The following is a 19,910-nucleotide window of genomic DNA, read 5'->3' as shown; positions in this document are numbered from 1 at the left end:
TATCATGCCCTCAGGAGTGGTGATGTTGGCCACGATCCTATAGGAGCTGCAGCTGCCAGGCTCCCAGGTAGCTCCCTGCAGATCCTCAGGCTGGCTGGGCCATGCTGCTCAATTGCAGCACCAGCGCAACATGTCCAGTGCTGTTCAACCCCCTCCCTCCCAAGCTCTCCTACCTCTGGCCATAGATGGTGGCAGCCAACATCTCAGTGTGGAGGCCACACAGGGTGCAGCAAGGATTGCCCATGGTGTCAAATTCTCTGTTAGCCACAAGCCAAGATCCCTTTGCTCCAACTTTTCGTAAACCAGACCCAAGAAATGGCAACTACCTATTGGGTACAGGGTAGAGAGATTAAAAACAGAAGCATAACCTAATCTTCAAAGTAACTTGAAGCAGGACATTATCAGTTTATTGCATAATTGTTTTCCTCATTCCTCAAACTCAACTCATTGTATGTTGTTTTAATAGTACAAATGCACTGTGCACTGTAAAAATCAAGTAAACTTGATGGGAATGTAAAGAAACTTACAGGGAGTGCAGCATTAGGAATGCTTTTCACAAAATGCTCTATTAATAGTAAGCAGTTGTTAACATGACTTCCTCTCAAACGTACAAATGTAGGGCTAGTTTTTAACACTGAGTTTTATAACCATTGTTTAAATAGCTTATATCTATTAAATGGAATTAGGCCAATTATTAGCAAGTTGGATACAGTCACTGCATTCTTCTCCTTCCATTTTTGTAGTAACAATTCATCTTCTTGCCTTAGCTCCATGCCTTCCTCCAGTTACCCGAGGTAATCACTCAGCCAAGCCGTAGGTGGTGTGACCAGTTGCTTGAATACATTCAGTGGTTAAATATATTCTGTTCTAAAATGGGCAGGATAATGGTGATTTAATGAAAACATCTCAGCAGCAGCATTTGTAAAGATACAGGAATTTTCTTATGACTTTAATGGTTATGTCTAGCATTTTTATCTGTACTGTTAGACCTCTGTTGATGTTATTACTTTCACCTGGTAATTTCTAAGGCAGATGATCATATACAGATATTTACCTGATACTCTTTTTCATTAATAGCTCTGGAGTGTGTTGTGCGTGGGAATAAGGATAACATGTCTGCTCTAGACTACAATTAGGGAAGCCCTAATAAATTCTGGTGCCTGACATGAGCAAGTTTGGGAAGAGCAAGCTTTGAGTCCTTCCCGTTGAACAGTTGCTGTGTCACTGTGCTTTACTAAAGGGAAGGCAACAAGTCTACCTCTGAATGATGGGTAAAGTGGTTCTGTTGGGTGTTTGGGGGTTAAATTGGGAGCTGCTGGAAGGATGTCAGTCCTCATCATCTTTCTGTCCTTTAACTCCTGAGCCATTGATTTTTGCCCTGTTATGTAAGTTTTCTTGCCTTGAATATTGACAAGGTAATATCCTATGTCAGTAACTCTGAGAAAAAAGCTGGTGAACCACACAGCAGCCTGGCACATCAAAGGGTTACTAACAGAGTTGTGTCCAGCATGACCTTTACCCTTAGTGAAAAATGTTCTTCACACAAGGTAAAGGTATGAGAGTGCACTGTTAAAGCTGGGACAAGGATTAAGGAGTGCAGAACAGAAATTATCTGTCACCACACTTCAAAAACTGCAATAAGGTCAAAGAAATTGTACCAGGTGTTCTGCAAGGTCAGCACTAAGAGTTTCTTTTTTTCCACTGTACAGGAAGCTGGTTGCCTTCCTGACTTTTCCGTAGAAATATTCTTCTGTTTCCTTAGTTTGCACTGATGGCATACTTCAGGTTTTAGATGCAATCCCAGAAACTGTAGAAACTCCAGATGCTGCCTATGTCATGGAGCCTCCAAGACATTCTCAGGAGAGCTGATCCTGTGATTCAAATATTAATCCTTGAAGCTACTGCCTTTCTCCTGTTTAACCCCAGCACTCACTCAGACTCCAGCTATGTCAATTCTTTTGGACCTGTCAACACCTGACAAGCATGATATAGGTGAAAGCAAACAGATAGACTCTGATTTTGCTCAGGATTCTAACATACTGTTCCTTTCATTTACATGTCAGCAAAAATGCACCGGTCTGAAAACAGTAAGAAACATGCATGTGTGCTTTTTCTGGCCAGGAGCCTTCGCCACCCTAAAGAATTCACTTTTCTTCATCTGGGTTTTCAAGAGAGTATTAGCATCCGCTTTTTGGAATCATCTGGCTTGATTTTAGGCCTGAGAAGTGTTGGCAGCAAGTTCTCTTGCACTGAGTTTGGACTAGTGCCACAGGTAAACACAAACTTCTCGTGACTTCCTCTTCAGTCTGTTTTTTTTTACTTTTGTTTCTCCCATTTGGGGATTTTCTGCTTTCTCTTCTGTAGAAACCTCCAGTCAAACTGGTTTTTCCTTTCTGGCAGTCACCATAACAGACTTATTATTCCAAACCACTTCCACCAGAGTAAGGGATCTTCAATTTCCAGCAACCATTGCTGTTTCTAACCTGGATTTGGCATTCTTCAGGGCTCACAGTACTTGGTGAAATTGTGTACACTAGGAAGCTATCGACAGTGCAACCATTTTTGAAAACAAAACCATCAACCAGAATGTGTAAGTTGCACTGAAACAATTTTCCATTATGACAGCAATATAAAATTGTAATAAGCAACAGGGGTTGCAAGATCAGTGAAAATACTTTGTTAATTTTTTACATCCCCTGGCAATGCTATGGTATGTATCTGGTGCTTGTAAACCTGATGCGGCTTTGAGTATTATCAAGGCTTTTTCCCACAGCTCAGCTTTCCTGAGCATAAAAGTCCAAGTTCTTTTTGAAGAGTTCACCAGAAGAGATGGAGGTGAGTTCTTCTATGCACTTTAGTTAGTGGGACATAAACCCAAGGTTTTGATCTGTTGTTCTGTCAAAAGGCACATTTTGCAGGTCCTGATGGGACAGCTGCATTCTGCCCACGTGTCTCATATGATGTTTCAGGTATTCTCAGCTTCCCTTCCAGCACCAGTCTGTGTAGTTGCTGGAAGATGTTAAACAGTTGTTTCATTCAAACAGTGGATAAAGAGATCCTAATCTGCCATACATGAGCTCACAAAGCAGTCAGGATCCAGATCTCTCTGGATACCACAATATGAGCTTTCTGTTTTCAGGCTTTTATCTTTGGGTCCTCTATTCAGAATTGCACTTATGACTGCAGAATGTGCTCTGTGTAGCCTTTACATTGCAGAACTCAAATCTGTATCTGTATAAACACTCCATGGGTGTATCAATATGCACATAACGATTGACTGCCTAGGATTATCTACTCACAAGGAAGAAGAAGATACACTGAATTTAGTGATTTAGTGGATTCAAGCTGGTCAGAAGGAGGGTCTTCATGTGCCAGTCTAAGCTTCAGATTTTATCAGTGCTTCCTTCTTAGTCTGTGTTTTGCAGTGGCTCTACCACTTGCACTCCTGGGAATAAAATGTCTGAGCACACGCAGTAGAAAAATAATGTCCCTTTTAAAATAAGTAAATAAATTACCTTTCTTCTTCTTTCTCTCTTTGCCTGTCATCTTTCCTGTTCTCTGAGATCCCATGTGGCAGAAGTTGCAGATGATGAGTCTCATTTCTGCTGGAGCCTGTTAACCTTTCTGTGTGAATGACAGTTTTCCAGATTTAAGTCTTAGTCAGTGTTTATGTTAAGAAGAGGGTTAATGATGATCCCCATAGGCCTCTCGCTCGGAAAGCAAAAACATCTGCTAAGCCAAGAAGTGGTTAGTTTGCTAAATTTAGAAGGAAGAAATGCATTTCCCAAAATTTGCACTGCGTCTTAACAAATTTAGGGAACCGGTGGGGGCAAGCAGTTATGGAAGAAATACTGTTTATTCATTTTTTAGTTTATTTCATGTATTTTCAGTTAAAAGTGAGATTGTTCTTATTAAACAGAAGGGGAGTATTACTCATATATCTGAAACATTTAATGCAATTGAACTCTTTGTGCATTTGTTTAGATTAATAGCTGGACACATACCAAAGCCTGTAAAGCTTAGAGATGTTCTGCAGTACATACTTAGCAGTGGAGAAAATGAGGTTGAAATGGATGTCTGCTAGGAAACTCCCTTAACCAAACCCATACACCAGGAGAACTACAGATTTTGGCCATCTTTCTACCTCCTCACCACATGTGCCCCAAATTGCCACCAGCAGTCTGGCTCATTGCAGGAGAAGGTCGTCTGATGAATGGTGTGTGAGCCCTTGGTTGCAGCCATCATCATCTGTCTTTGCTTTTAGTGTCTTGGCCAAAGCTGTCATCAGTAAATAGGGTTCAAACTGGACTTGTCCTGCTTTGTGCGGTGGCGAGGGAGCATTGATGGCTGGTGCCAGTAAAGCCTCTCCTGACAGCAGTGCTCTTGATGACTCCACGACGGCTGGGGCTGTGGTATGGGGCAGCAGCCATGGCCAGTGACAAAACAGGATGGATTATGCGCTCCCAGTCATGCTCGTGCACCAAACTTGGGTGTCCAGGAGAGGTGTCACCATCAGCGGCCTGAGACCTTCCCACTCTTGTTGCCCCTCTCCCTCTGGAGCAAGCACAGTGGCTGGTGCTGCTCTAGGGAAACACATGGCTTTGCTAAAGGCTGTACAATCCTCTCACTTGTCCGTGGTCCCCAGCAGGCTGGTGGTGACCCAGCTCCAGCCGCTGCATCCCCCCTGGCCGAGCAGAGGGCTGGGCAGATGCTTTGAACCACAGATCCTCAAACTTCCCTGGGTGGATAAGGAGCTGGCGGTTTTCAGGCATGACTGTACTTTGCTCTCCCTCTTGGTGTCCTGTTTAACCTTTTCATCTCCTGACACAGCAGGCTCTCCTTGCTGGCGAGATAGGAGGTGAGGATGGGTGAGGATGTGTTTCTGTGGATAAACCCCACCGGTTTTTGGTCATCCCCACGCAGCCCTTTGCCAGCCCCGGGCAGCGCAGCATGAGCTCTGCTGGGAGGCTGGCGGGTCGTGGGCAAGTACGGGAGTGCAAACTGAAAAAAGGGATAAGCAAGGTGAATTCAGAAGATCTTTGCTAAATTCATGTTTTACCTGTGTTAGAGCAAAAACCTCACGGCGAGACCCAGCAGAGCCTCCCTCCTCCTGCGGACGCACTCCGGGAAAGGGGTGGGCAGGGAAGGGAAGGGAGAGGAGCGGGAGCCGGGCAGAGAGCGCCCCCTCCCGGCTGTCACCGCCCGTGTCACCGCGGCTGGAGGGATGCGGGGAGCGGGGTCGCGGTGAAACAGAGCCTTCCTACAGCCGCGAGCACACGGGGCGCGGAGCGGGTGCCAAAGCCGTGTGACAAGCACATCACCGATCCGTGGGGTCCCAGCCCTGCTGGAGGCGGCGCTCTGTTCCAGCAGCGTCCTTAGCACTCGCCTGTCTGGTTTGGGTGTTTCAAAACTGGGGCACAGCAGCCGTGAGCCAGGGTGGATCCCAACCAGGTCTGGTTCTCCCTCTTCCCGCTGCCCTGCTGTGCCCTCACACGAACGCTGCCTCCTGGTGGGAAGTGGCTGCAGAGTGGTGTGGAGGGAGAGAAGGGGAGCGCTCCTCTAGCACGTGGAAGCTGTATTTAAAATACAGTGGTGATTTAAATTCGGCAGGAAAATCGTTAGCCGCTAAATTTTGCCAAGCCTTCTGAGGGATTTCTGCTGATATTTTCAGCAAATGACTTGGGAAAATGAATCCTTTAGGGGTTAGAATATTACTGGAGGCTGTTTTCATTATGTCTTTCTCAGTTACCTAGAAATACATCAGGATAGTGTGAGTTTGCTTGAAGCCCAACTTAGAGCCTAAGTTATTCTCAAAAACAGAAATCCACAGTTTCCTGTTTCAAATATACTGGAAATTGGAATATGTTTCCTGCTGGAAATATTAAAAGGATTGTAATGGCTTAGCTGATTTATATATATATATATATTTATAGGGGGGGAAGGGGGAAAAAAGTGCAATATTGATGTTGGCCCTAAGAACAGCAGCAAAAACTAAAAAGAAAAAAAAAGGTATTTTCCATTTCACCTCCCTAGAGACTTGGGGTGTGTGTTTTTCTTGTGAAGTATCTGCCTCACCTGTGACTTCATATCCAAGGAGAGTGGAATTAAAAGTCCTAGTGCTGGATGGTTCCATATACATACATATACATATATAGAGTTATTTGAGCCTGGATGAGATGTTTGCAAAGCAAACTTACCTGAAGATAGTTTTGAGATTCTTCACTCTGAGAACTTAAAACCTTAAAGATTTGCCATAATAGCTTTTCCTTTTAAAGAGACAAGCATTTTGAATGGGTTTGATTTCTTGTTTTCCATGGGAATTTTTTGATGTAAGGCCATTGAAATGTTTGAGTGAGAGTATAAAAATTGTTGAAGATCAAGAGTTATTAAAATACCTAGTTTGTTATATTGATCTGTGATTTAGTACTTCATCTTTCCAATTCTTTGGATGTCGAAGTACGCTCTCACAAATATAGCATGGGTTTTCTGTCGATCATATTATTCTCAAGACACGATTTTTCTTTTAATTGTCATTTTGTTTGTGGAGTCAGAATACCTACACAGAGCCATGTAGTGATTTATTCAGTGAGAAAAGAATGTTCATGTACGATTACCTTCTCTTTATTTGTGCATTTATGAATCCTTTTTTCAGAAATTCTTATATAGCTGCTACTGCTGCTCAAATTGCCATGGTTTTTAAAGAGAATAATGCTTATTGATAGTTCCCACATGCACTGGCAGGCACATCTAAAACCTGTACTTTTGTGTTCACAGCTTGCATAATATAAAATTTAGAGATTGCTTGTCAAACTAAGTGTCAGCTGAGTTTCCTAGGAAACTCACTGAAGATATTTATAAAACTACAGATCAGCTTAATAATAGATATAATAATGTCAGTAGCTTATTATTTTTTTTTTTTTTTACTTTACTGGTCCATTTTAGTTTGCTTTAATTTGTTGCTAAACCAAACCGCTGCATTTCCAAACAGAGCAGAGGAGACCTTCCTTCCAATACCTTGCCTAATTAATTTCTTAAGAAAAGGCTAGTTTCTGCTATTCCATGTAAGGAAATGTAAAGCACCCTATGTAAAATTAAAAAGAACATATATTTCATACTAGTTATCTGACTGAATCCTTTGTAAGTAAAACCACAACTGTGAAATAGAAATGTAAATATTGTATCATGTTATTGTTTTATTCACTGTTGAATTTAATGTATGAATTTGAAGTTCATTGCACATGCATGCAAAACAGTCACTGCAGAATTAACGTATATCCTGAGTATGGGTTTCTGTAGAAGCTAGATAAATAGAAGACCTGTTAGTATTGTAAAAAGGCATGATTCTGTGAAAATAATTACATCCCTGAGCTGAAAAAAAAAATCTAAAAAGAGAGTAAGTGATATTTGGTGTCCATTTTTATTCATTCTTCTGTTATTATGTCTTCCTCGTACTGATTCTTTGAGTTGAGACATCAGCATTGCCACAGTTGATCTTTTTGTACTTTAAGCTCTTTAAATGGAAATTTCAGTCATGTAAATTCAAAATTTGCTGATCTGTGTATATATATATATATATATATATATATATATATATATATATATATAAAATAATCTATATTTTGTTAAAACATAATTATTCAAGACAATTAGGATTAGATGAAGTTAATGTTCTCTAGAAAGCAGTTTAGAAAAGTAATTTCAGTTTTCCATTTTTAATATAGTAATGAGAATGAAGTTAGTGTGTGTAGAAATGAGGCAGTACTGACTCCTTATCTCATCTGGAATCCATTTCTTTTACCCAGTATGTACATTTGCCTGTCAGGACTATTTTTTGATGTTGTTCTAATTAGCCAAGAAAGGAGTTCATATAAAGGATATTTAAGAACTGATTTTTCTTTTGAAAAGGTAAGAGTGTAGCTGTCTGTGTTTCTCTGTGTAAGAAATCTCATTGCACCCTTAATGATGTCGTTGCAGAAGAAATCTTAGGAAGCCTGTCCATCACACACTGAAAAGGTTAATTTCCTATAAAGCTACAAAATTTATCCCAATCCTAATAGTAGCTGCATGTGGATTTATTGGATGCTAATGATACCGTTCCAGCTTGTTACAGCAAGGTGGCAGGTAAAACCTTGTAAATCATTGCATTTCTTTTAATACAGCTCACATGCAGACAGCAACCTTACAAGCATAAAATGGTACAGCTGCTGTGTCAAATGATATTTTTTAAACACATTATATTTGTCAGAGCTGGCTCTCTCTTAGCTGTGGTCTTGCAGTTTAGGGTATTCAAAACTGGTCTTTCTACTGAGAAGAAGTGGAAGATGACTTCAGCTCATAAGTAGGATATCTAACTAGGAGACTTGCCTCTTTCCCAACCTGCCATGGATTGTGTGTAGTGTAACTGCATTACTCCTCGCTCCTCTGTTCCTTACCATGATTTGCCTGTTTGAAACATGCAAGTGCTAACAACCAAAAATGTCCCTTAAGTACTTGTTGTATAGGTGAAAAAGTTGTGAATTAGCACTTAATACTGTGTTGAACCATTTTGGATAAGTTCTGCCAAAATGGTCCTGGTACTGTGGAGACAAGATGTATTGTCTCTGGTTTATATATACCAACTTCACAAGACATGTTTCTGCAAAAAAGTCAATTCACACTGTTTTGCAGGGTTTGTGATAGGGTTGTATTTGTGCACAAACACTGACTTCAGTCCACACTTTTAAGTAGATCCCTTTCTGTGTCAGACATAGTCTGTACTTTGGAACAAAGAACAACCATGTTGCAGAAAGTTATTCTAATCAGCAAGTTTCAGCCTGGAGGCATTTTTGCTTTGGGCTTATTTGCCTTCTTTTTTTCATGTTCTGTGCTGCCAGTGTGAGGCAAGAGTTCTCTCGATAAAGAGGTGTGTCACTTTAAAATGCATCGCTCTGCTCCAGTGTCTGCATGAACTGTGGGATAACTGAAGTTAAACTTTGCTCAGTCAGAGTGATGACAATTATCTGACCAAAAGGTTCAGCCTGAATCAAACTGCTTTCCCATGGTGACAGTAGCTGACTATAAAAATGTACTTTTATATCCTTACATAAATTTATAGGGCTTTTGGCAAGGAAGGAGTATTTGTGAAAATATGCTTTTTTTCAGAGTTTCTTCCATATAGTTTTGCTAACAGGCACCCGTTGGGTTGTACTAAACAGTGATTTTTTTTTTTTTTAAACCCTGTGCTTATCTATCACACCTTGATCATCCAGAAAGAAAAGCTGGATATTCTAACTGTAGATACTGCATTTTGTTCCCCTGCTATAACAGTGGAGGTTTGAAAAGGAAAAATATGTTAAGTAAATATATATGCAGTATATTTTTTTTTTCTTTTCAGTTCATATCCGTGGGAAACTGCTATGAGAATTACAAACAGCTTTTAGGGGGCTATTTTTTCAACTGGCCAGTGTGTGTGACCCCTGTGTTAACAGTGAGTTACATTTTAAGTCAAGAGTTCACTGGTTTTTTCTTTCCTTCCCACTGCAATTAAGTGGGACGCGTATTCCACGTGCACACTCAAGTAAAATTGGGGAAAACTTGCCTTTTGATAAAGAAGTCTTGATAATACTGTAGTGGGATATGTCAGCCAATGGGATATTCACTGCCAAATACCAAATAACAATGTAGAAATTCAAGAAAGCTTCTAAATTATACAAGCAGTCTGGGGAAAATGAGCCAGCTGTGGGCTCACAGGAGATCTAAGAAATGGGTGGAAGTGAGAGAGGAGAACCTGCCTCTTTAGCAATAAATATAAAATCACATTTTTATGTCTGTAAGTACTGCCATTCTAACACGTATTAGGAAAGAATTAAAGCTTGAAGAATCTTTTAAATAATCATAAAATGTAGTTCCCCACTGATTTTCTGGTTCTCTTTTCTCTTGCTCTTCCCTGCAGCTGTAAGCCTCTCTTTCACTCCATGTGTGTCACTGAGTTTTGGTGACACGAAGAATCAGGTTCATTAACCTCCACTTTCTGTGCTTTAGTTGCAGTGTTGGAGGGCAGCAAGTCAGTCCAAAGCTTTTTGTATATACTAACAAGCATTTCTGCTAGCATTACTGAGATCATAATTAACATAACATTATACTTGATCAGCATTATACTAAATAAAGGCACCCCTTCGCCACATTTTCTATATTAAATCCCAAAATCTTTTTTAAGTCTTAACAACCACATGATGTTATGATCTGTGGTTAGTCGTAGTATTTTTTAGTGGACCTCACAAAATTGTAACATTTTAAATGTATTTTGAACCACTTGTGAGTACTGCATAATGGTAACTTTAAAAGCGCTGTATTGAAATGTCTGGGTAAAGTGTTTGTTTGGCTTATAAAATGTAACCTTGAGCAACATATGGAAATAATCAGGCTCCTAACTTTACCATTCAAGTTGTGTTTTACTTCTCAGCAGGACTGTAAACTAGAAAAGGTAGTAAAATGTCTTCTACTAGACGGTATTGTACATATCTAAGTGCATGTTTATTTTTCTTCTAGCTTTTTAGAAAGAATTGACAGTGTCAGCATGGATGACTACACACCCACAGATCAGGTTAGTAAAAATAATGGGGTAGGGTCTGAACCAAAACTGACATTCATCTGGATTTTCTGTGTAATTTCTTTTAATCCCTACTGCAGCTGAAATAAGGCATATGGCAGTATAGCAAAATACGGTCTAGCAGTTTAAGTAATGGATATTAAAGAAGAAGAGGCATTTTGGTGGTGCAGACTTGTCTTTTACTGTTGTAACATCTACACTGGTGATTCTTGTAATACGTCCATTTTGTCTTCATGCTTCCCATTCTGTGTCCCACAAAAAAAAAAAAAAAAAAAAAAAAACAAAACAAAAAGGTGAATGGAAAAAAGAACAGAAAGCATAAATGTAAAAAGTTATGATTTCCCTCACCAGCCTTTGCTACAGAGAAGCAATGCTTTATTTCAGTGGTGGAGGTGATCCCAGAGAGAGACTTCCCATGTCTATCAGAAGGGTCATTCAGAGGCAAAAGCTTGCAGTGAATGAGGTGTCCAGGTTCAGGGGAGAGCACCAGTGGCAGCAGCAGAGCTTGCAAACTTCTCTGCAGGCCTGCAGATTCCTTCTTTGCAGGCTGTGCCCGTCTCCTGCTGGTAGCAGAGTTTCTATTCAAGCCTTATTTGCAAGACAGTACTTTTTTTTTCTCAGATGCTGTGATACAGCTTGATGGAGTGCTCTAATGGCAAACACATTCATGTTAAGGCTGAACTGGTGCGGTCTTGAAGGAGCGGCTTCACCATGTTGCCTGGCTTCAGCTGCCTTCCCTGAGCTCAGGCTGTGTGCTTTCCTTTGCTGTCTCTTCAGCAAACATTCTGAAGTTACTATTTTTCAGTGCTGCTATCCCACTGTCATTTAGCAGTCTCAGCCAAAATTGTCGGCCACATCATAAACTCCAAATACAGGTGGCAGAAGAGAATCCCTGCACTGTATAATTCAGTCTAGCAATGCAAGGCATATAACAGGTGGATGCCCTTAAAAAATAAACAGAATTGTCAAATCTCACTGTGCAATTAGGGAGTGAAATTCAGAGAAATCAGGTGACTTACCAGAGATCATCTAAGGAAGCATGCAGAGAAGAGCCTGTTCCTTCAGACCTAGTTTAGGTCCATAATCACAAGCATGTCCTATAGTCAGCCCAATATAGGATCAATTATTCAAGCACTCAAGACATTTTCAGACCAAAGGAATTAGCACTGGGGTTTGCTCCATCTAGACCTCATAGTTTTAGCATCAGGATCACTCACCTGGAGAGATAAGTCAGTGAAGACTTTTTTTCAGTCATTTTTGCTTTCATTATTTACATTAGAGTTGGCCTGTTTGTTCCTGGGAGGTCCTTCTCTACCTGAAGTAGTCTTTCATCACCTAGAAATTTTTCCTGATATTTCCTTTGGGGAGAAATGTCTTGAAAGATCAGAAAAGTCCCTTGGTATTTGGCAGGTGGAAAACTTGCTCTGAGGGGAGGATTCTCTTTTGCTTTTGCTTTTGTCCTGTTGTGCTGTATCAGTTGCCTTGCTGAATTAACTGGTAAAATTAACTTATTTCTTCTCTTCCCTTGCTTTCTGGTTTTTGGGGTATTTTTTTTTTTTGCACCATAACAAAGTCAGCAAGTGACGGAAAATGATAAAATAACTAAAAGTATTAAATAAGTGGCCTTCAGCTGAGTGCATGCAGCTGTCAAAGCAGCCATGATTTGCCTTGGCTACCAGAAGCAGTAGACAGTAGGGTAGGGAAAAAAGGCAAGCTGTGCTTGCACTCTGCACCACTGGCTGCCTCCTTCCATGCAGGAGGGAGGCATCATAAATTGCTTTTGCCTACTCCCCTTGAGAATTGAGGAAATTATTAATTTTTAATTAATAATTAATTAAAGGAGAGTTGGCTAAGCTGTAAAGTATTGCTAGTTTAAAAAATAGGGAAGAAATGCCATATTTCTGCACGACCTAAATTCTGTTCCCTTGTGCTCTGTAACAGAGCTTTAATTACTCAGTCACAAGCTATTATTTCGATAGGATTCCTGTCTCATTCAGTACAAAAAAGGGCAGAGTTAAGGTTGCCTGGGCAACTGTAAATCTGGAGTTTTCTAACATTTGAATACTTATCTTTACAACATGAATAACATTTTTCTTAGTTTTATGTAACTTCAGAATTCATTATCCTCATCACATACCAAGGTGTATAACCATCAAGAACAAGTTTCAGTGGGGCAGTAAGGAGAACCTAGATGAAGTCTCCTGCTTTCTGAGTGCACAAACCAAATGCAGTGATCATTATTAAGTTTATTTACCATGTCAGTACAGACAAATGACGATTTACCAACAGGTCTGATTGAACTTTCATTAAATGAAACATTTAAGACTTTTCATGGAAAATAATATTCCACGCTTTTAAGAGCAGAATTAGGTTAAGAAAAAAGCCTTGCTAATCAACTTCTATGTTCTCATTTCCAGGACCTATTAAGATGCAGAGTGTTGACATCAGGGATTTTTGAAACAAGATTTCAAGTAGATAAAGTAAATTTCCAGTAAGTCTGTTAGTAATGATTTATGAATATCATACTCATTTTTAACAGCTTCATTTAGATGTCTCTGTTCATGTATGCATGGTATAGCAGGCTTAGGATGGGAGTGGCTGGATTTTTGTTGTTTGGTTTGGCTTTTTAGCTCTCTTTCCAGAGGCCATAGTAAAATTACCTCATACTTTGCAAAAATAGCTTTAATTAGATATGTATATTCGCAACATTCTGTAGTAGGGTTGTGTGTGGCTTCTTGTAAAAACTGGTGCATTGGTAAAGCACTGTAAAACCATAGAATACCCTTGGGGGGATGAGAGCTCACAGAAGTCAATGGGAATCCTCCCTTCTTCCAGAGGGCAGAAAGCTCTGTGTTTGTTCAAGGTTTTTGCTATGTCTCTAAAACACCCACAGGCAGACTGGCTTCTCTCACCAGTTCTTGCCCAGAAAGGTGCCAGTGTTGGCAGGGCTGAGCTGCCTCATGTCCTCCTCCATACAGAGACGCCTTTTCCCCACCACCCTTCGAAATATCCTGAAACCTGTACTTGTTTATAGTGCAGTATTACATGCCATATTCACTGCTGGGGACTGGAAAGGCCAACACTTGTCCTTGAAGAGTGTATTTCTCATTTTATGGGTTCAGTAGCTTTCTCCTGGCAGAGCAGGGCAGGTGGAGCATTGCAGATGTCTCTGACATGCAGCGCAGCATCAGCAGATCTCTCTCCTCTTCAGGCAATATTTTACTGCCCCTGTCCTTGGGGCTGTCATATTTTTAAACTGAACCTTCGTGCTGTGCATGCTCGTGTGATTTTTCCTAGTGCACATAAGTGATATAACATCCTATGGCTTTTTAACAGCATGTTTGATGTAGGTGGCCAGAGAGATGAGAGAAGAAAATGGATCCAGTGCTTTAATGGTAAGTAAAAACATTCCGTGTTTTATTTTGCACTTGTTCCCTGAGGTGTGAGCAGCTTAGTGTTCATATCCACACACAGTACCTCACTAGCACAGAAGTCCAGTGTTACAGATAACTTTTTTCCGGTATTTTTGGCTGATTGGTGAGTAATGGTGGTGTTACCCTGAGGAGTACGTGCTGGGATAACGGAGATGTTCTATTCTCTCTCCTTTCTTTCCTTCTTTCTTCTGTTTGTTCTGCCCAGATGTCACAGCTATCATCTTCGTTGTGGCTTGCAGTAGCTACAACATGGTAATAAGGGAAGACAATAACACAAACAGACTACGGGAATCCCTGGACCTTTTCAAAAGTATCTGGAATAATAGGTAAAACAAACCTCATTTCCCTCCCATCCTCCCCAGTTTAATTACAGTTCAACTCTTTTGAAAATAGGACTTCCCTTGCTGTAGGCTCAGATTGTTTATTCAGAAAATACCCAGGTTGGGCCCGGTCTCAGAGTGTCTCCATGATGACACCCCTCCCTGGTAAGGGCCATGGCACAGGGACAGTGCACATGGTATTTCACCACTCCTGCCAAAATGATGCAGGGCACGGGGACAGCTTGGGAAGGGCAAGCACCCCCAGGCAGGCTGGCTGCTGCAAGGGAGGCAGGAGAAACCCTCTCCTGGCATTACTCTGCTGCTTGGCTGAGACCAAGATCCTCTGAGGAACATTTGATCTCCTCCTCAGAAGCAGCAGCAGGAGCAGTTCACTGTGCTTGTTCCTTATGCGGGCAGCTGCTCTTGTAAGGGTCATCTCTGAGAGCACAGGGTACCTCTGCCTTAGGGGATGATGCTTCAGACCTAACCTAACTGGAACTACCATTAAATTGCCATGCTGCCACACTGCCTGTAAATCGTAGGTACGTAACCAAATAGCAGCCCAAATGGGCTCCTGGTAGAGAGCAAGTAAAAACAATCTTCAAAATAAGGTGATGAAGTTTTCAGCATATACCTGTGAGGATGCTCTGTACTGAGAAGTGATTGAAGGTAGAGTGAAGGAGGAATGTTAACTGCACATCCCAAGGCACATTGTCACAGTGATGGATTAATTGAGGAAGAAAAGAGAAATTATTTTCTTTCCATTCATCAGGTGTCATACAGGCCACCCTAAAAGATGGGATATCTGTGTGGATGAGCAGTTGCTTAGAGCAGTCTGAGGGAAGGGAGCTTTCTAGCTTTTTGTTTTATCTTTATCACAACCAAATAAAGCTGACAGTAATGTCTGATTGTGAGCTGAGGTGCTTCTAGAAAATGTCATGAGTTTCCCAATTTGATATCTAAAAGAGAATTTAGAAAAAAATTCAGAAAACTGCCCCCTTCAGCAATGTCCACCGCAGTTTTTATAAATGTATTTACTGACCTTAGAAATATACCCATTGGTCTGCACAGGTGCAATCAAAACAATCATTTAGGTCATCTTTTTTTTTTTTCTGTTGAAGCATGTTCTACACTATTGCACACTCTGTCCACACAGGGAGAGCCATTAAATTTCCTATCAATGTGATAAGTTTTTGTTGATTAACATGTCAGAGATAACACAAACATTTGGTTTGTTTTTGACAGGTGGTTACGGACCATTTCTATCATTTTATTCTTGAATAAACAGGACATGCTGGCTGAAAAAGTCTTGGCAGGGAAATCAAAAATTGAAGATTACTTTCCTGAATACGCGCATTATACTGTACCTGAGGATGGTAAGGTTTTTCCCCGTGCAGGGATTGGACCTGCTGGCATGGCCCAGCCCATAGCTCCCCTCCCTGTCTCTCTGTCTGTCTCACACACACATTCACAAGCACACACTGTTCCTTGACATGAGCTCCTGGTCAGGTAAGGAGCATGCCAGCAGCACGTAGCTCACAGGCACCCCACTGTGGGTAGGGTCTGTAAGGGTTCTGGCTCCACAGCACCTGCCCTCCCCTTTTGAGGGGAGGAACCACCAGTCCCAGGACAGCAAAGCAGCCTCGCATCTCCCCCCTTCCCAGATGCTTCTGCCTGGGCCTCCCACTGTGCTGAGCTTTGTTGGGGATTCATGAGACTTATTTTGCAGCCATTGTTGTGTCCTCCAATACTGTAAATTTCAGTTTTTGAAATACTGATGGGAAACCCAGCAGACCAGTAAGTGAACTTTAATGGAGGAAAACCACATCAGTAGATAGGAAGAGAGCTGTGGTGATGAAGCAATAATTTTCTTATCTTCAAGAAGTGTAATGGTTCCTGCACCACAGTAACATACTGCAGAGGTGAACTCTGGTATATGCCAAGTATATACCAGGCAGAGGGCTCCCCAAAGGTCTCAGGTCTGTCTAGCTAAAGTGGTAAAACCTTTATTTTCTGACCACTTGCCTCTGCCTTATCTGAGTGATGGCCCTGGCATGGTGCTTGCAGCCACCTGTTGGAAAAGGCTTTCATTCTCCACCAACCACCACCAACAGCCTTGTTTACAGAGGTGAAGGTGGTGATTATCTATTTTCAACCTTCATTAAACCTTCTGGAACTTCATGAGTGTGATTCTGACTTTCAGGTACAGAGGATTAATGAACTATCATAAAATCTGAGTTGATCTGGCATCTGTTTTGTAATGCTAAGGGCTGTCAGAAGAAATCTTATCTCCATCACCCAAATTTCCCCTTCTCAAACATGCACCACATAGACAGAGCTTGAGAGCATTTTCAGTATTTTTTTATAATAAGCCAATTGTCAGAAAAAAGTAGCTTTTGGTATTTCTCAAAGGGATTTCACAGTGGGTATCTAGAGTGATCCAGAATATTCACACATGAAACAGCTCTCTATTTTTAACCTGTAGTTGTTCACTTATTCTTCAGTTTCAGCTCACATTATTTAAGAGCAGCAGCATTGAATTCCAACATGCTGTTGATTGTGCTGCTGCTCTATTTTTATCCCCAGCATTATGGATTAAAAATACATTTCCATATTCTGATAAATTCTGGCCTTTACAATGTTATTTTATAAGCATCTGATTTTGGAATCCTAGATGAGAGATAATACTGAAAGGAAATAAATAGGTTATCTCTTCACTGCATTGTTTTTTACACTGAGAGTAAATACAGTCATTGCATGGCCTAGATAGTGACAACTTCATCTGCTGACAAACAGTTAATATTGAGCAACAAGTCTCCTGCTCAACAAGAATTTAATCCAAGACCCCTTGATGGGCAATATATCTGAAGTATTCTGCTGAATTGGGGCCTGGAATTAAAATACATTTATATATATATCAAAAAGTCTTTCAATGCTATCATTTTTTCCAAGTGTAATCTTGGACTAAACATTTTTAAACTCACATTCCTGCCTGCAGAAGCTTTTTTCAGGAGACATTTTTCTGCTGCAGAAACTGAACAGCTCAGCTGCTTTTTCTAGTCATATTTTCTGATAAAAGCTAAACCCTAACTCCCACTTGTTTCACATCTATATGAACAAACTTGTGGATGTGAGTAAGCCTTTTTGTGGTATGACCAATGACATTGTTGCAATGATTTCAGCAATTTTCAAGTTCCTAAAATAAGTTGTACGCATAGTCAGATTTTACTGTACTCTTCATTTTAGAATTACCTACTGGGAATCTCCTCTAGTATTTAACATTTCCATTTCTGTACTGAAGGGCTACTTCCTTCTTATTAAATCTTTTGTTACAAATAGATGATTGTTTGATTTTGTGTTTCTGATGTCATTTGTTTTTAATTGAACAGCAACACCAGATGCAGGAGAAGACCCCAAAGTCACAAGAGCCAAGTTCTTCATCCGGGATGAGTTTTTAGTGAGTAATTTTCATCTTATGTGTGATTCTATCATAGGAAATACTGACAGATGGCATAGTTTATTTAGGGAAAACTGATGGGGTTTTGCAGAAAGCTAGAAGGAGAGGACAACGTCTGGCAATTCCCTAGTTCTTTTTAGCTGCCCATCTTGCAGAACCTTCCTCACTGCTGCACATTTTTATGCCCATTCTGTATAAAGTCACCTGCCATGCAAATAGTCACACAGTAGGTGCTAGTGCTTAGAATGGTCATGTACAGTCCATGCATAAACAAATAGGCTTTCTTACTTCTATCCTGCATTCCTTCAAGGAGTTTGGCAGTGATCAACTGTAAGCAGGCATTTTATTTTTTTTTTAAGGCAGATTTTATGATTTTATGCTTAAATAAGTTTTCTGGTATGCCAGTTAGGAGGTTTACCTCACCTTTGGACTGGTGTCATGGCCCTACTGAAGCATCATAAGAAAGTTGCCTTGTCTAGTCACATTTTCCTTGTAATTAAGGCTTTCTCTATAGCTGGAGTGAAGAGGTGGTGTTTACATTTTGAAGGTGAAAGTAGTTGTCAGGCACACAATCACAGCCCAGCTCTCCTGTCAGAGAGTGTAATCCAGTATCACTTGTGGCTTCACTCATTCTGAGTTGTTCCCACAGTGCAGAGCAGTACCAGAGACCAGAACCAAAGCTCATCCATCATGCCCACTATATGTGTATGTTTGAGATAACAAATTGAGCCGTTAGAATCAAGAATTTTAAAGTCATTATATATTATGGGTATTGTTAGGATTTACAGCTGCTGACGCACCAAGAAAGAAGCAATTTACTGTATTCACACTTTAGGGATTTCCAATTGCCACCTTCCCCTTCCGGATCCTGAGGAAAAATGTCAGATTCTGCTGTGTTAACGTAAAGAGTTACCAAAAGAACTCACTTCAAGTCAAATCTCTCCTGTGATAATGCTGAAATCCTGTGAAGCAGGTGATGATATCCAGTCTGGAAGGAGAGTGGCTCTGAGAGATGAGATACAGGGAAATTAGGGTGAAACTCCCCACCTTTATCTACTTTGTTGATTTAAGAAGACACATTGAGGGCGAGGTCCTTACCTGCCATGACTCACTGGCATTACAGAAGGAGGCCACCTATGAAGCAGGGAGGAGAGGGGGCATAGGCACTGCAGCCACACAGGAAACCCCTGTGGGTGCTGGGGCCAGCACCTGCCAGCTGCCAGGCACTCCTTGGGGCTTGCCAGGCATGGGGCCAGAACAGCTTCTCCCTCATTTCCCTGCAACTGCTGCAGGTTTGGCAGAGAACATCTCCTCTGTAACATGTCTGTCTCTTGGCTCTGAGTAACGTGGCCATGCCTGGAAAGGGCAAGGTGGGAGAAGGCCAGGTAGGAATGGTCACTTTCAGTTCCATGGGGTCAGGCACAAAAGGCTGAGGTTTCAGAGAGGGAGTGATAAGAGGCACAGGAGAAGTACAGACTGGCAAGGATCTGATGGCCTTAGCCAGGTGCCAGGAAGAAAAGGCCTGTATTTTCTACCTGTGTTTGCCTTGGCTTTGCTTTATACTTTCTTTCCCAAGTTTCTTGATTTATGACCATTTCCTTGCCCCACTTAGTTAAATTTTCAGGCATGATTCAGAGAAGCCTGTGTTTATTATGCTTTATTGTGATTTTTATCATGGTAGTAGGTCTGCATAATCCATAGATATGCATGACAATCATCACCATGGTGCTGCACCCCTTAAAACTGCCTGGCTGTAGGAAAGGTAGTGGCAAATTTAAAACCTGTAATTTGAGAAATTTTAGTGGGAGGTTAAAATTTACCATGTTTCCAGTAACTATTGCTACACAGTAGTATATGAGGATTAGAAAGGCAAAATATGTCAACTCATGGTTTCAGGGTTGGTGTGGGGACTGTGGCCCCTCAGGGTTGGGCAGCAGGGCTGGGATCCCTCTGATTTCAGTCAGGGAGAAGCGTGGGAGGGATGGCTGGGCCAAAGCCCAGCCAGTGCCTGCACCTCAAGGCTAGGCTGGCAAGGGCATCTCCTGATCCTGGAAATGTATCTTGTGGGAAATCCTCTATCCTTCAGCTCAGGCACATCCTTTCTTCTCCCA

General features: G+C 41.2%; 1 protein-coding gene across 3 annotated transcripts in view; it reads left to right on the top strand.

The window, feature by feature from the left end:
* The window catches only part of GNAL (G protein subunit alpha L), a 181,931-nt gene that overhangs the window by 155,680 nt on the left and 6,341 nt on the right, over positions 1-19,910 (top strand). For 2 of the 3 annotated variants that reach the window (XM_053988752.1, XM_053988761.1), the window contains exons 6-11: positions 10,528-10,582; positions 13,006-13,079; positions 13,925-13,983; positions 14,228-14,348; positions 15,588-15,718; positions 17,732-17,799. In XM_053988752.1, coding sequence (XP_053844727.1) covers positions 10,528-10,582; positions 13,006-13,079; positions 13,925-13,983; positions 14,228-14,348; positions 15,588-15,718; positions 17,732-17,799 — 508 coding nt within the window. Of the gene's footprint in view, positions 1-6,186; positions 6,330-7,974; positions 8,122-10,527; positions 10,583-13,005; positions 13,080-13,924; positions 13,984-14,227; positions 14,349-15,587; positions 15,719-17,731; positions 17,800-19,910 lie in introns of those variants that run through there. The other variant, XM_053988770.1, reaches the window with a different exon arrangement.

The sequence above is a fragment of the Vidua macroura genome, chromosome 1, assembly GCF_024509145.1.
Source record: "Vidua macroura isolate BioBank_ID:100142 chromosome 1, ASM2450914v1, whole genome shotgun sequence".
Taxonomy (NCBI): Eukaryota; Metazoa; Chordata; class Aves; order Passeriformes; family Viduidae; genus Vidua; species Vidua macroura.
This window is presented reverse-complemented; position numbering and strand designations above follow the sequence as displayed.